The 16,292-nt window shown below is 56.0% G+C and overlaps 1 protein-coding gene across 1 annotated transcript in view; it reads left to right on the top strand.

Annotated features, from left to right (window-relative positions):
- PIP5KL1 (phosphatidylinositol-4-phosphate 5-kinase like 1) overlaps positions 1 to 16,292 on the top strand; it is a 200,364-nt gene that overhangs the window by 75,441 nt on the left and 108,631 nt on the right. The window contains exons 4-5 of the mRNA XM_078646581.1: positions 8,074 to 8,228; positions 13,501 to 13,625. Of these exons, the coding sequence (XP_078502707.1) occupies positions 8,074 to 8,228; positions 13,501 to 13,625 (280 nt within the window). The remainder of the gene's footprint in view (positions 1 to 8,073; positions 8,229 to 13,500; positions 13,626 to 16,292) is intronic.

Raw genomic sequence — 16,292 nt, 5'->3', positions numbered from 1 at the left:
TCCTAGGAACTAGGCACCTTCCTGCCTAGCAAGCCTCTGTCCTCGAAACTAGGCACCTTCCTGCCTAGCAAGCCTCTGTCCTAGGAACTAGGCACCTTCCTGCCTAGCAAGCCTCTGTCCTCGAAACTAGGCACCTTCCTGCCCAGCAAGCCTCGGTCCTGGAAACTAGGCACCTTTCTGCCTAGCAAGCCTCTGTTCTAGAAACTAGGCACCTTCCTGCCTAGCAAGCCTCTGTTCTAGAAACTAGGCACCTTCCTGCCTAGCAAGCCTCTGTTCTAGAAACTAGGCACCTTTCTGCCTAGCAAGCCTCTGTCCTAGAAACTAGGCCCCTTTCTGCCTAGCAAGCCTCTGTTCTAGAAACTAGGCACCTTCCTGCCTAGCAAGCCTCTGTCCTAGAAACTAGGCACCTTCCTGCCTAGCAAGCCTCTGTCCTAGAAACTAGGCACCTTCCTGCCTAGCAAGCCTCTGTCCTAGAAACTAGGCACCTTTCTGCCTAGCAAGCCTCTGTCCTCGAAACTAGGCACCTTTCTGCCTAGCAATCCTCTGCCCTGGAAACTATGCACCTTTCTGCCTAGCAAGCCTCTCTCCTGGAAACTAGGCACCTTCCTGCCCAGCAAGCCTCTGTCCTGGAAACTAGGCACCTTCCTGCCTAGCAAGCCTCTGTCCTAGAAACTAGGCACCTTCCTGCCTAGCAAGCCTCTGTACTAGAAACTAGGCACCTTCCTGCCTAGCAAGCCTCTGTCCTAGAAACTAGGCACCTTCCTGCCTAGCAAGCCTCTGTCCTCGAAACTAGGCACCTTCCTGCCTAGCAAGCCTCTGTCCTAGGAACTAGGCACCTTCCTGCCTAGCAAGCCTCTGTCCTAGAAACTAGGCACCTTCCTGCCTAGCAAGCCTCTGTTCTAGAAAGTAGGCACCTTCCTGCCTAGCAAGCCTCTGTCCTGGAAACTAGGCACCTTTCTGCCTAGCAAGCCTCTGTCCTGGAAACTAGGCACCTTCCTGCCTAGCAAGCCTCTGTCCTGGAAACTAGGCACCTTCCTGCCTAGCAAGCCTCTGTCCTGGAAACTAGGCACCTTCCTGCCTAGCAAGCCTCTGTCCTGGAAACTAGGCACCTTCCTGCCTAGCAAGCCTCTGTCCTAGGAACTAGGCACCTTCCTGCCCAGCAAGCCTCTGTTTATTCGAGAGAAGCTCCGTGGCTCACCGGGGCTGTGCTCGGCCTCTGCAGCCCTGCAGACCACGGTTCGGGTCCCGAGGGGTCAGTGCGCTTCACAATAGAAACAGTAATGAGACATGAGGAGAAAATTAAGAAAGGGCTCAGCTGCATATAAGTGACACGAGCCCCCTAGACTCGCTGCCATTGGGAGCAACGAGAGGCCACTGGAGCCGCAGGCATAGGTTTCCGATGGTGGAAATGGCGGTAACAAGCCAGCGCATTGATGAACCTTGCATTACTGAGCCCTGGATGCAGGGGAAGCTGCCTGAGCCCCAAGCACACCTTTTTTAATTGAATTTGGAGCGGGGGGTCGAATTGTAGCGTTCACACCCGCATCAGGGCGATATTTCTGAATGTTTGTTACAGGACGGGCGAGGTTGAGATTCCCGCATGACACCATCTTGGGTTAAAGGAAGGGGGGGTGGTATGGGTCGGCCTCGCCTCGGTGTCTCTAAGTGCGACCCCGGCCCTGCCAGGCTCTGTTGGACGATACTGTGGGGTTGATGCTGTGGGGTCGATGCTGTGGGGTCGATGCTGTGGGGTCGATGCTGTGGGGCAGATGCTGTGGGGTCGATGCTGTGGGGCAGATGCTGTGGGGTCGATGCTGTGGGGCTGATGCTGTGGGGTTGATGCTGTGGGGTCGATGCTGTGGGGCGATGCTGTGGGGTCGATGCTGTGGGGTCGATGCTGTGGGGCAGATGCTGTGGGGTCGATGCTGTGGGGCAGATGCTGTGGGGTCGATGCTGTGGGGTCGATGCTGTGGGGCTGATGCTGTGGGGTCGATGCTGTGGGGTCGATGCTGTGGGGCGATGCTGTGGGGTCGATGCTGTGGGGCTGATGCTGTGGGGTCGATGCTGTGGGGTCGATGCTGTGGGGTCGATGCTGTGGGGCAGATGCTGAGGGGCCGATGCTGTGGGGCCGATGCTGTGGGGCAGATGCTGTGGGGTCGATGCTGTTGGGCCAATGCTGTGGGGTCGATGCTGTGGGGCAGATGCTGTGGGGCCGATGCTGTGGGGTCGATGCTGTGGGGTAGATGCTGTGGGGTCGATGCTGTGGGGTCGATGCTGTGGGGTCGATGCTGTGGGGCACATGCTGTGGGGTCGATGCTGTGGGGCACATGCTGTGGGGCACATGCTGTGGGGTCGATGCTGTGGGGTCGATGCTGTGGGGTTGATGCTGTGGGGCACATGCTGTGGGGTCGATGCTGTGGGGTCGATGCTGTGGGGCACATGCTGTGGGGTCGATGCACGGTGGCTGCCGTTGCCGAGGACTCAAACGCTCGTCCTCTCAGCCAGACCTGAGCATCAACAGGTCATCTCATATGATCAAGCACGATCCAGCCGGATGCAGTTTCCAAACGTCACTATCGCGACTCCATCCGACCCCTTATCTATGACGAGCTGGAAATCGAGTTGTACAAAATAATCCATCGAGAGAAACATGTCCACGCGCATATTAAGCACGCATAACCTCTTACAAACTGCCCGGATAAACAAAACACTACACGGAGAATGTTCAATATTATCTGTACGGTGCTATTAATGAAATTGCAGGAGAAAATCCATGAAATGGTCATGAAAAACTCTGGCGTGTTCGGAGAAACTGTAAAACCGAGGGATGGCGCCGCCCATTGGCCAAAACCCCTCACTGCCCCTGAGTATGGACGCGAACGAGCAAAAGGTGTTCGTGCTCTTTGGAAACTTTCATGAGCTCGATTTGAACCATCCTCCTCACCCAGCGGGGGGCCGAGCCCACCAATTTGTGTTCGTGGCCCCCCGGTGTTGGCCTCTACAGCCAGCCCTCCGTTACGCCACCCCGCACAAAACCAAGTTTGCACAAGTCACCTTCAACGGTGTACGTGCAAAGAAAACCCTTTTTACTCACACGCTACAAACCGACAGACTCAATGAATCCGGGACGACAAAGAGGTCGTCAGCGTGGTGAGGGGGTCATATATACCCCTCGTGCACCGGGCATGACGCTTCACTGCCCGCGACCAGGAGGGGACCCCCCAAGAAAGGGGGGTGTGGGGTGCCCGATGGCGCTGCAGGGCCACCCTCTTGAGTGTCCTCCAGCAGTGGCCTCGGGCAGCCGCAGAAAGGAGCTTGAATATTGTCCTTGCATCTCAGACTCCATCTCAGACCTCCCACTGACCTCACACCTCCCATCCCTGCACAACTTACACTCCCCCCAATGCTTCCCAACCCTGCTTCCCTCTTGATAATTCCCTCTTCCCTCCCTTTGACCGCACAGTCCATCACTCCTACCACAACTTTCATTTACGTTCACCTTTCATTACCCATGGTACCTGGCCTGCACCCTCTCTCTTCTCCCCACTCCTGTGGCCTTCCTTTGACCTCCCTCCCTCCCCTCCCTGTTCATCCCCTTCTCCTCTCACCTCACCGTATCCATGGCCTTCCCATAACCCCACTCCTCCCCCCTCCTCCTCCAGCCATCCGTTTCTACTTCTCAACTTCCTCCTAGGTATGATCTCTATTCTTCACCTCTGCTCAACTCCAGTAAAAATATCACAGTAACTCCATCCACTCCTTGCTATCACCTTCTTCCCCCCCTCAGACCCTTGTATCACATCTCTCTCCCCACTCCCCCACAGCCCACTGTCCTCCTTCACCTACTTCACTTCCTCCCCCACCTTCGACCCCCGCACCCCAACACTCTCCCCGGTCCCCCACTTCCTCCTGTCCTCCTTCGCCTAGGCCACTCTCTCCCTTAGCCATTGAGCCACCCTTCGCTCCGTGCTCAGCTCACCTCTCGCTGGAAACTAAACTTGATTCCCTCCTCTTCCATTTCCCAGCTTGAAGCGTCCATTTCACTCCTTTGTGCTAAGATATCCCCCTCCACGAATAACCTCCCGAGGAGTTCCTTGCTCCCGCGCCCCAATAGAGCCAACCACAATCTATCCTCCACAGACATCACCAACTTATTGGCTACCTACAAGACCATCAATGTAATTTCCCCTCCACTCGCCTCTCCTAACAACTCTGCTCAATTTACCAATCAGACCATCTCTTCTGTCAGAACTTACCAGCCTCCCCCTCAAGGGGCACCCTCATTCTAATCCCTATCCCCCTCATCAGTCCAGACACTCACATCACCAAAACAGTTGCGTCAGAGCTACACTGTACGCTCCATAACTGCAGATCCGCAACCAAACACAAACTGGAAATCTCCGACACCATCACTCACCACACTCTCGACATGCTCTCTCACTGAGACCTGGTTTAATGACTCCTCTCACACTTCATTTGATCTTTTGTTACCTACTGACTACTCTATTCTCAGAAACAGACCAGGCAAGATCGGGGGAGGTGTTGCGATATCTTCAGAAACGCCCTCCAAATCAAAGCCTCTCCCACTACCCTCTTTCGCACCTTTGAATGCCTCTCCCTAGAACTCCAAGTTCATCGCGGCACACCCTTCAGGTTCCATATCATCTACCACCCGCCTGGAAACTGCTCTTCCTTCATGGAGGAATTCATTGACTTCATTAGTGACCAATGTTCACAGAGCGACAAGCAGATCTTCCGAGGTGATTTCAATCTCCACTCGGGCTCCGTGGAAGACTCGGCTGCCAACAAGCTTGCAACCTTTCTTTCCGCTAACGATCTTGCACAACACTGCTCGGAAATTACACAATCTCCATCCACCTCAACCTCTCTCTTTTACGTTCAGCAAGATCCATATACCACAAGCACATCTTCCTGTAAAAAAACATCACACTTCAGATCCCTCCTCGATTCAGCTAAAAACAGACCCCAAAAACTTTTTGATCTCATCAAAAACCCAAATTGTTCTCCCCAAACCATCAAGCCTAAGAATGCTTCAAAGAGAGCAACTGAGTTCGCTATATTCTTTGATCAAAAGGTTACATCTCTTTGTAATTATTATTTAATTATATATAATAATATATATATAAAAAAATATATAACTATTATTTAGTGGAGAAATAGTGATTGAAACTGCAGTGACCTTTCACATATAGCAACAGTGCGCAGAGGTTGAGTGGCTAGTCCATTCAAGTTAGGCTGTTCATGTACATAACAGGATTACCAAAATAATTTATATTCGGTCCGCCGACCACACAACTTGAGGAACATCAGCAGAACACGCGTGCTCACAGAAAGGGGTCACATCAACGTTTGGAGCTTTTTGAATGTGCGTTGCATCACCTTAGGAAGGAGGTGCGGTCTTGAGTTGTTAGCGAGCCCCCCCCCTCATTTTGTGAGCGCGGATAGAAGCCTCCTTGACCTCCTTGCTCCCCGTTGATTCTTTGCACCCCCAAGGGCCTCACATATGAGGCCATGCGTCAGTTTTGTGCTTCCGATCCGTCACTTTTGCACCTACAAATACGTCAGAAATACTGACGTATCTGTGACTCCTTGCGACATGATGCGTCATACTGTACATATAATGCATCAGGTATGTTGCAAGGAGGGCGCACTGAGACGTGACGCATCGCTGCTTTCACGCAGCGATGCGTCATTTCTCATGAATGAGGCCCCTTGTGAGGATGAATAGCAATGTAACCCTGATCACCAATTACCACAACTCGACCGACAAGGGCTCGGGGGGGGGCAGCACCTGAGGGGCCTCTTGTGTAAACTTCTGTTGCACCTTAATGTGTTCCACGCGCTCGCATGTGTGCTTTACATGCACAGCGCCTCGCTCCACGTTGCCAGACCTAAGCGCTTTGCTTGCCTCCACTGCCACCCACCCTTGCAGAGACCCTTCAGCAGCGCGATGATGAGGAGCTGTGGGGGAGGTGGAGGGGGGTGCACAGCGCCTTGCTCCATGCTCTAAGCGCTGTGCTTGTCTCCTCAGGGCTTCCAGATGCGCACCTACGCTGCTCCCGTCTTTGGCGCACCTGCGCAGGGGTGCAGAGACCTGTATGGGGTGTGGGGGTGTGTGTGGGGGTTTAGGGGGGTGCACAGCACCTCACTTCCTCCTCTAAGTGCTGTGCTTGCCTCCGCAGGGCTTCCAGATGCGCACTTACGCTGCGCCCGTCTTTGCGCACCTGTGCTGGGGTGCAGGGACCTTTGTTGGGCTGTGGGGGGTGGTGTGGGGGTGTGTGTATGTGGGGGGTGCACAGCGCCTTGCTCCATGCTCTAAGCGCTGTTCTTGCCTCCGCAGGGCTTCAAGATGCGCACCTACGCTTTGCCCGTCTTTGCGCACCTACGCAGGGGTGCAAAGACCTTTGGGGGGTGGTGGGGGGCGGTGGGGGGTGTGTGAGGGGTGCACAGCACCTTGCTTCCTCCTCTAAGCGCTGTGCTTGCCTCCGCTGGGCTTCCAGATGCGCACCTACGCTGCGCCCATCTTTGCACGCCTGCGCAGCGGTGCAGAGACCTTTGGGGGGAGTGTGTGTGTGGGGGGGGGTGTGTGTGAGGGGGTGCATAGCGCCTCGCTCCATGCTCTAAGCACTGTGCTTGCCTCTGCAGGGCTTCCAGATGCGGATCTACGCTGTGCCCGTCTTTACGCACCTGCGCAGGGGTGCAGAGACCTTTGGTGGGTGGGGGTGTGGGGGTGTGTGTCGGGGGTGCACAGCACCTTGCTTCCTCCTCTAAGTGCTGTGCTTGCCGCCGCAGGGCTTCCAGATGCGCACCTACGCTGTGCCCGTCTTTGCGCACCTGCGCAGGGGTGCAGAGACCTTTGGGGGGTGGTGGGGGGCGGTGGGGGGTGTGTGAGGGGTGCACAGCACCTTGCTTCCTCCTCTAAGCGCTGTGCTTGCCTCCGCTGGGCTTCCAGATGCGCACCTACGCTACGCCCATCTTTGCACGCCTGCGCAGCGGTGCAGAGACCTTTGGGGGGAGTGTGTGTGTGTGTGTGGGGGGTGTGTGTGAGGGGGTGCATAGCGCCTCGCTCCGTGCTCTAAGCGCTGTGCTTGCCTCTGCAGGGCTTCCAGATGCGGATCTACGCTGTGCCCGTCTTTACGCACCTGCGCAGGGGTGCAGAGACCTTTGGTGGGTGGGGGTGTGGGTGTGTGTGTGAGGGGTGCACAGCACCTTGCTTCCTCCTCTAAGTGCTGTGCTTGCCGCCGCAGGGCTTCCAGATGCGCACCTACGCTGCGCCCGTCTTTGCGCACCTGCGCAGGGGTGCAGAGACCTTTGGGGGGCTGCGGTGTGTGGGGAGGGTGTGGAGGGGTGTGGGGGTGCACAGCACCTTGCTTCCTCCTCTAAGCGCTGTGCTTGCCTCCGCAGGACTTCCAGATGCACACCTACGCTGCGCCCGTCTTTGCGCACCTGCGCAGGGGTGCAGAGACCTTTGGGGGGCTGCGGTGTGTGGGGGTGTGTGGGGGGTGTGGAGGGGTGTGGGGGGTGCACAGCACCTTGCTTCCTCCTCTAAGCGCTGTGCTTGCCTCCGCAGGGCTTCCAGATGCGCACCTTCGCTGCGCCGTCTTTACGCACCTGCACAGGAGTGCAGAGACCTTTGGTGGGTGGAGGTGTGGGGGGTGTGTGTGGGGGGTGCACAGCACCTTACTTCCTCCTCTAAGTGCTGTGCTTGCCTCCGCAGGGATTCCATATGCGCACCTAGGCTGCGCCGTCTTTGCGCACCTGCGCAGGGGTGCAGAGACCTTTTGGGGGCTGCGGTGTGTGGGGGTGTGTGAGGAGGGTGTGGAGGGGTGTGGGGGGTGCACAGCGCCTTGCTTCCTCCTCTAAGTGCTGTGCTTGCCTCCACAGGGCTTCCAGATGCGCACCTACGCTGCGCCCGTCTTTGCGCACCTGCGCAGGGGTGCAGAGACCTTTTGGGGGCTGCGGTGTGTGGGGGTGTGTGGGGTGGGTGTGGAGGGGTGTGGGGGGTGCACAGCGCCTTGCTTCCTCCTCTAAGCGCTGTGCTTGCCTCCGCAGGGGTTCCAGATGCGCACCTACGCTGCGCCCGTCTTTGCGCACCTGCGCCAGGCGCTCGGCCTGCAGGAGACGGAGTACCAGCGCTCCCTGTCCTCCGAGGCCTCCTACCTGCAGTTCATCAGCAACTCCAAGAGCAAGGCCGACTTCTTCCTGACGTGAGTCCCGGGGGGGAGGGGGAGGGGGTGCAGTGTGTGCTGTAAACAGAGGCATGTGTGCGTGCACTGTGCAAACAGAGGTGTGCGCTGTGCAAACAGAGGCGTGTGTGTGCTGTGCAAACAGAGGCATGTGTGCGCTGTGCAAACGGAGGCGTGTGTGCGCTGTGCAAACAGAGGCATGTGTGCGCTGTGCAAACGGAGGCGTGTGTGCGCTGTGCAAACAGAGGCGTGTGTGCGCTGTGCAAACAGAGGCGTGTGTGCGCTGTGCAAACAGAGGCGTGTGTTCGCTGTGCAAACAGAGGCGTGTGTGCGCTGTGCAAACAGAGGCGTGTGTGCATTGTGCAAACAGAGGCGTGTGTGCGCTGTGCAAACAGAGGCGTGTGTGCACTGTGCAAACAGAGGCGTGTGTGCGTGCACTGTGCAAACAGAGGCGCGTGTGCGTGCACTGTGCAAACAGAGACGTGCGTTGTGCAGACAGAGGCATGTGTGTCCTGTGCAAACAGAGGCGTGTGTGCGCTGTGCAAACAGAGGCGTGTGTGCGCTGTGCAAACAGAGGCGTGTGTGCGTGCACTGCGCAGAGGCGTGTGTGCTGCAAACAGAGGCGTGTGTGCGTGCCCTGTGCAAACAGAGGCGTGTGTGCGTGCACTAAGCAAACAGAGGCGTGTGTGCACTGTGCAAACAGGTGTGTGTGCACGCAATGTGCAAACAGAGGCGTGTGTGCGTGCACTGTACAAACAGAGGTGTGCGCTGTGCAAACAGAGGCGTGTGTGTGCTGTGCAAACAGAGGCGTGTGTGCGCTGTGCAAACAGAGGCATGTGCGCGCTGTGCAAACAGAGGCATGTGTGCACTGTGCAAACAGAGGCGTGTGTGTGTGCACTGTGCAAACAGAGGCGTGTGTGCGTGCACTGTGCAAACAGAGATGTGCGTTGTGCAAACAGAGGCGTGTGTGCGCTGTGCAAACAGAGGCGTGTGTGCGCTGTGCAAACAGAGGCGTGTGTGCGCTGTGCAAACAGAGGTGTGTGTGCACTGTGCAAACAGAGGCGTGTGTGTGCTGTGCAAACAGAGGCATGTGTGCGCTGTGCAAATAGAGGCGTGTGTGCACTGTGCAAATAGAGGCATGTGTGCGTGCACTGTGCAAACAGAGTCGTGTGTGCGTGCACTGTGCAAACAGGCGTGTGTGCGTGCACTGTGCAAACAGAGACGTGCGTTGTGCAAACAGAGGCGTGTGTGCGCTGTGCAAACAGAGGCGTGTGTGCGCTGTGCAAACAGAGGCGTGTGTGCGCTGTGCAAACAGGCGTGTGTGCGTGCACTGCGCAGAGGCGTGTGTGCCGCAAACAGAGGCGTGTGTGCTGTAAACAGAGGCGTGTGTGCTGTAAACAGAGGCGTGTGTGCGTGCATGGATGTGTCTGTGTTCACACACAGAGGTCAGAGGGGAGAGATGCATACACACAGAGGTCAGAGGGGGAGGGATGCATACACACAGAGGTCAGAGGGGGAGGGGTGCATACACACAGAGGTCAGAGGGGGAGGGATGCATACACACAGAGGTCAGAGGGGAGGGATGCATACACACAGAGGTCAGAGGGGGAGGGATGCATACACACAGAGGTCACTGAGGGGGAGGGATGCATACACACAGAGGTCACTGAGGGGGAGGGATGCATACACACAGAGGTCAGAGGGGGAGGGGTGCATACACACAGAGGTCAGTGAGGGGGGATGCATACTCACAGAGGTCAGAGGGGGAGGGATGCATACACACAGAGGTCAGAGGGGGAGAGGTGCATACACACAGAGGTCACTGAGGGGGAGGGATGCATACACACAGAGGTCAGAGGGGGAGGGGTGCATACACACAGAGGTCAGTGAGGGGGGATGCATACTCACAGAGGTCAGAGGGGAGAGATGCATACACACAGAGGTCAGAGGGGGAGAGGTGCATACACACAGATGTCAGAAGGGGAGGGATGCATACACACAGAGGTCAGAGGGGGGAGAGGTGCATACACACAGAGGTCAGAGGGGGAGGGATGCATACACACAGAGGTCAGAGAGGGGGGATGCATACACACAGAGGTCAGAGAGAGGGGAGGGATGCATACACACAGAGGTCAGAGGGGGGAGAGGTGCATACACACAGAGGTCAGAGGGGGAGGGATGCAATGCATACACACAGAGGTCAGAGGGGGAGGGATGCATACACACAGAGGTCAGAGGGGGAGGAATGCATACACACAGAGGTCAGAGGGGGAGGAATGCATACACACAGAGGTCAGAGGGGGGAGAGGTGCATACACACAGAGGTCAGAGGGGGAGGGATGCATACACACAGAGGTCAGAGGGGGAGGGATGCATACACACAGAGGTCAGAGGGGGGAGAGGTGCATACACACAGAGGTCAGAGGGGGAGGGATGCATACACACAGAGGTCAGAGGGGGGAGAGGTGCATACACACAGAGGTCAGAGGGGGAGGGATGCATACACACAGAGGTCAGAGGGGTCACCATTAAAAGCAAAAAGTTCAGGGGTGAACCTGCCTGAAGGGCCAAGTCCAACAGCCGGCCTTACACCCACCCAACACCAGCACCACCAATCAGGTGACCCTCCCAGAGGGCTGGCCTTACCCACCCCGCACCCACCCAACTCCAGCACCACCAATCAGGTGACCCTCCCTGAGGGCCGGCCTTACCCACCCCGCACCCACCCAACCCCAGCACCACCAGTCAGGTGACCCTCCCTGAGGGCTGGCCTTACACCCACCCAACCCCAGCACCACCGGTCAGGTGACCCTCCCTGAGGGCCGGCCTTACCCTCCCAGCACCCACCCAACCCCAGCACCACCAGTCAGGTGACCCTCCCTGAGGGCCGGCCTTACCCACCCAACCCCAGCACCACCAATCACATGACCCTCCCTGAGGGCCGGCCTTACCCACCCCACTCCGCACCCACCCAACCCCAGCATCACCGGTCAGGTGACCCTCCCTGAGGGCCGGCCTTACCCTCCCAGCACCCACCCAACCCCAGCACCACCAGTCAGGTGACCCTCCCTGAGGGCCGGCCTTACCCACCCAGCACCCACCCAACCCCAGCATCACCGGTCAGGTGACCATGTCAATAAAAACTAAAAAGGCCAACGTGCCCGTGCTGAGGGCCAGTTCTCTCCTCCACTGACTAGTGTCTGTGGTTTGTGGGCCCGGGGCCCAGAGCACCACAAGGGCCATTGGTTAAAGGTAGCTGAGGAGCAAGGGTTACAGGCAGACAGTGGTGTCAGTGGGGTCAGAGGTCAAGAGTGGCAGGTGAGAAGTCAAGAGTGGGAAGGTAGAGGTTGATATTGGGGGCCACTGGTTAGAAGAAGGTGGGGAGCGTTCGTTCTAGACAGAGAGTGGGGTCAGAGGTCGAGAGTGGGTTCAGAGGTCGAGAGTGGGGGCCATTGGTTACAGGTAGATGAGAAGCGGGTTAAGTTGGTTTGTGGGGTCAGAAGTCAAGAGTGGGAGGTCAGGGGTCGAGAGTGGTGTCAGAGGTCAAGAGTGGGGGCTATTAGTTGAAGGTAGGTGGGGAGTAGGTTAAGGCAGAAGGAGGGCAGTCATAGGTCGAGAAATTACAGGAGGTCGAGAGTGAAGGTCAGGGTTCAGGTGTCAAGCTTGTGACTTTGTTTGTAGACAATAGTTATCCAGCTGGAGTTGTCTGAATTCTGGAGTTAAACATAGAGCGTGCGTGTTTGTTTCTCTTAGTGTGTTTTAAAAATCCTGTCACTGGGTCCTATATATAACAAATCGAATTTACTTTGAGGAATCTGCGGAAGTGTTTTCATGTAAACCTGAAAGCGAATAACTTATTTCATGTAGTATCTCAGCTGAGGCAACCCCTCCCCCCATATCTGCCTTTGAACGCTGGGGTAACATGCCATATCACAGGTCTCAGCTCCTTGAAGCCCCATGAACTCTGGGGCAGATTTACAAGCCTAAAGTGCCACATTTACGCCGCCGTTGTGTCACTTCTGTGACGCAGCGGCGGCGAAAACCATGCGGCACGTTGCGCCTTATTTACAACGTGACGCATCTAGGGAGATGCGTCACGTGGCACATCTTTCAAATGCTGGCGGCGGGCTGAGGAGCGCGGCGTCGTACTGGAGCAGTAAATGAAGTAACTGTCTATATATGGAGATTCACCTATCAAAGTGAACGTGACAAATGAATTCGGATTATGATACACAGTCTGAGGATTCAATGTTTTTCCAAGAAATTGTGGACCACTAATTGAAAGTGTGGGAGATACTGGGGATTTTTCGTGATTACTACGGGACACAGAAGAGCATACATTGGCGTTAAGTATAAGGTTCAGTGATCCTGTTACAGCAGTGATCACCCTAAGATTGGAGGATTCTAATTACTGCCCTGAGGAAGCCCCACTGGGGCGAAACGCGTTAGCTGTATTGTTTGCTGCTGTGTCCAATCATCTATACGCAATGAATGATGCAAGAATCTATAAAAATGGAACATATCACATATTTCTGAAGAGTCTGGATTGAGTTACCTGTTGTACACTTGTGCATTTTCATAATATTTTGTGTTGCCTCTCTGTGGGTTTTGGATTATACTTTATTTGTGTGGTCCCGTGGCAGTGGACTAATGAGGTGTGCAACATTGACTTAGTAGCATATTAACAGTGTGTGTATAGTAGGGTAGTGCAACCTTTATTCCTTACTGCCGTTGTTCTGTTTTGTGTCACGTTGTAAAGCCCTGCGCCACATGAAACCTGCGTCAGTTTTCATGTGGGCGTTCCGGCGCAGGGTGAGCGTTCTGTCGCAGGAACGCCTTGTAAAAGTGATGCAATGAAATCTACAAGATTTCACTCAGTCACTTTTACGTCGATGCTGCGTCAAAACCCTGCGCCTGCTTGAAGCAGGCATAAGGAGTGATACAGCATGTTAGGCATAGGGCGCCCCTGAGCATTGCTGGAGCCGCGTCGCACTTGCGACACGACTCCAGCAATACGCCGCCCTTATGCAACAGGATGCGACACGCATCGCCCTATCCTTGCGCCACGGTGCGCAGAATTGTAAGTGTGACGCATCCGTGGTGGCGCAGGGAGGGATTTGTGTGTTGCATCTTTTCTGGCGCATCCCTGCTGATTTTCAGAGATGCGGCAAAACTCGTAAATATGCCCCTCTGAATGTGGAAATGCAGCCAGGGCGGGGGTCGTAGGGGTGGCAGTGAAGGGGGTTCAGGTCCCCGAGATCTAATTCCTAAAGCCCTTTTTCTCTTCCCACAGGAACGACAAGCGGTTCTTCCTGAAAACTCAAAGTAAACGAGAAATCCACTTCCTGCTGAACAACCTGAGCAAGTATGTGCAGCACCTGGAGTCCTACCCTCACACCCTGCTCGTCAAGTTCCTGGGTAAGATGAGTGTGTGTGTGTGTGTGTGTGTGAGTGTGTGTGCAGCACCTGGAGTCCTACCCTCACACTCTGCTCGTCAAGTTCCTGGGTAAGATGTGTGTGTGTGTGAGTGTGTGTGTGTGTGTGTGTGTGTGTGTGTGTGGTTGTGTGTGTGTGTGTGTGTGTGTGAGAGTGTGTGTGCAGCACCTGGAGTCCTACCCTCACACCCTGCTCGTCAAGTTCCTGGGTAAGATGTGTGTGTGTGAGTGAGTGTGAGAGTGTGTGTGCAGCACCTGGAGTCCTACCCTCACACTCTGCTCGTCAAGTTCCTGGGTAAGATGTGTGTGTGTGTGAATGTGTGTGTGTGTGTGTGTGTGGTTGTGTGTGTGTGTGTGTGTGAGAGTGTGTGTGCAGCACCTGGAGTCCTACCCTCATACTCTGCTCGTCAAATTCCTGGGTAAGGAGGTGTGTGTGTGTGTGTGGGTGTGTGTGGTGTGGGCATCTCTGAGGTGTGTACTGTGTACATGTGCTGTGTGAGCAACACGTGTACAAGGACTGGCACATCCCTGCATATCAGCAGGGATGCGCCAGTAAAGATGCGACACGCAGGAATACCCTTGTGTCACCACGAATGCGTCTCATTTACAATGCGGCGCACCGGGGTGCAAGGATAGTTAGATGCGTGTCGCATCTTCTGGCGAAAGGGCGGCGCGTTGTTGGAGTCGGGTCACAATCGCGATGCAACTCCAGCAATGCTATGGGGCGCCCTGTGCCTAACATGCTGCGTCACTCCTCACTTCTGCTTCAAGCAGGTACAGGGTTTTGATGCAGCATGGATGTAGGAACTGGGGTCACCAGTTCCCCGGGGGTAGTCTGGCACAAGCAGGTAGGCACCCGAAAGCTTAGGTGTTAAGTGACTACACAGCACATGCATCCACTGAGACAGTGAGACGCACACAATGACTGACACCACACCAGTAGATTTGATTCAAAATCAATAAGCTTGTATATAGGATTAGAATCAGGGCAATCAATATTCAAGGTATCAAGAACTCAGTGCATTTCATTAGGGGAGCAGAGGGAATACTACAATCACCCATGCAGTATGTTTCTATATCCACCTCCTTGCAGGAGTAAAAGGGGTGGTGATGCCTTAATCACTACAGCAGATCTCCATAAACATTTCATTCAAGGAGCGACTTAGGAGATAACTATGGGCATTTCAAACCCCAGGTCAGTAAGTCAGGATAACCGTTTCAATAATCACATTAGCAGTAACCATTTCATTAAAGCAGTGAGCACTTCCCTCTGTAACCGTAGGCATTAAGTTCACCTTTCATTAGATATGCAGCAACATTTCATCAGGTAACAAGCAACATTACATTAGGTAAGAGTAGAACATTTTCGTCAGGCAGGAATAAACATTTCAGTTAACCAGGAATGGGTGTTCCAGCACTCAAACAGGTCAATATGCCCAGCAGCCTGGCTTCCTTGGAAAAACACAAGCGGTGAAGAGCTAAGCCTCAGCCAGGGGTTAACTCTACTAACTGGGCAGTCACTAAGTTCTTACTGAGGGCTCTCGCCCAGTCTCAGAAGCCCTGCGGGCACAAAAGGGGCCAACGGGGCCCAACAACAGTCTCCCTCGGGGAGGGGCGAACTCGGGCCTCCCTCCAGTTCTCCAGAGGCCCCGCGTTCACTCAAGCGGCCCGCCCTCCTTCCCCGAGGGGTTGCCTGTTTCTTCGGGCCTCCTCGGGCCCCTTGCGTCAGCTGATGGCGGCTGGTATGGCCACCGGGGGACTTGTGCTCTTCCTGAGCCCTCCGGTGGTCTTTGGGGCCTTGTGGTGCTATGGCGCCCCTCCGGGGTTGCTCCGGCATGTGGGGGGGGGGGGGCACTCGCACACTTCTGGTGCCCGGCGCGAGCTCTGATCTCGGTCCCGGGCCTCCAGAGGCTTCCCGGGCCCAGGACCAGTCGGCAGGCTTCCTTAGGGGGGCGCGGCCGCCAATGGCAGCGCGGCCCGCGGGGGCGTTCCCGCCTTCCTTCAGACGACGTCAGCAAGGGCGGGGGCGTGGCCAATGACGAGGCCGGGTGCCCCCGTCACGTGAGGAGGGGACGGTGACTTCAGGCCCATCGCGGCCTAGTGGACTCGGTGCGGCGGCCCTCTCCTGGCTCTGAGGGGCGCCGAGGGGGCAACGATGTCGGCGCTAGCTCTGTTGAGGGAGTGTCGGGCACAGCACGGTGGCGGACAGCAGAGCTCGCAGGCACAGTGCGTCACGGGGATTTCTACGTGCGGCGCTGGAGCCGCGGCCACAGGGATCGGATTCCTCAGACGCCTCAGCAGGGCGCGAACAGCTCCGGGCCGCGCCGGTGAGTCTGGCCCTACTGCAGCGCTTTTTGGGCCCCGAGGGGGCTCCACACGATGGGGGCAGAGGTCAAAACACAGCGCCTCAGGTGTCACGCCAGTTACGGGCTCAGTGCTCCACAGGCATCAATAATCTTCCGAATCTCAGCACTTCTCGAAGGGGCACAGTAGGAGAGCGCTGGGTAGGTAGGGAAGGCAGTCTATCCGCCCAGCAGTTTTAGCAAAGGAGATAAGACAGGACAGCGCTGGGGCGACAGATGCAGATAGAGGGGGCAAAGTTGGCGCAGCCCAGTACCTGGTTGATCCCCAGTAGTCCTGTGGGCTGTGT

The sequence above is a fragment of the Lissotriton helveticus genome, chromosome 5_2, assembly GCF_964261635.1.
Source record: "Lissotriton helveticus chromosome 5_2, aLisHel1.1, whole genome shotgun sequence".
Lineage (NCBI taxonomy): Eukaryota > Metazoa > Chordata > Amphibia > Caudata > Salamandridae > Lissotriton > Lissotriton helveticus.
Note: the sequence above shows the minus strand (reverse complement) of the source record. Positions and strands in the feature narration are given on the sequence as shown.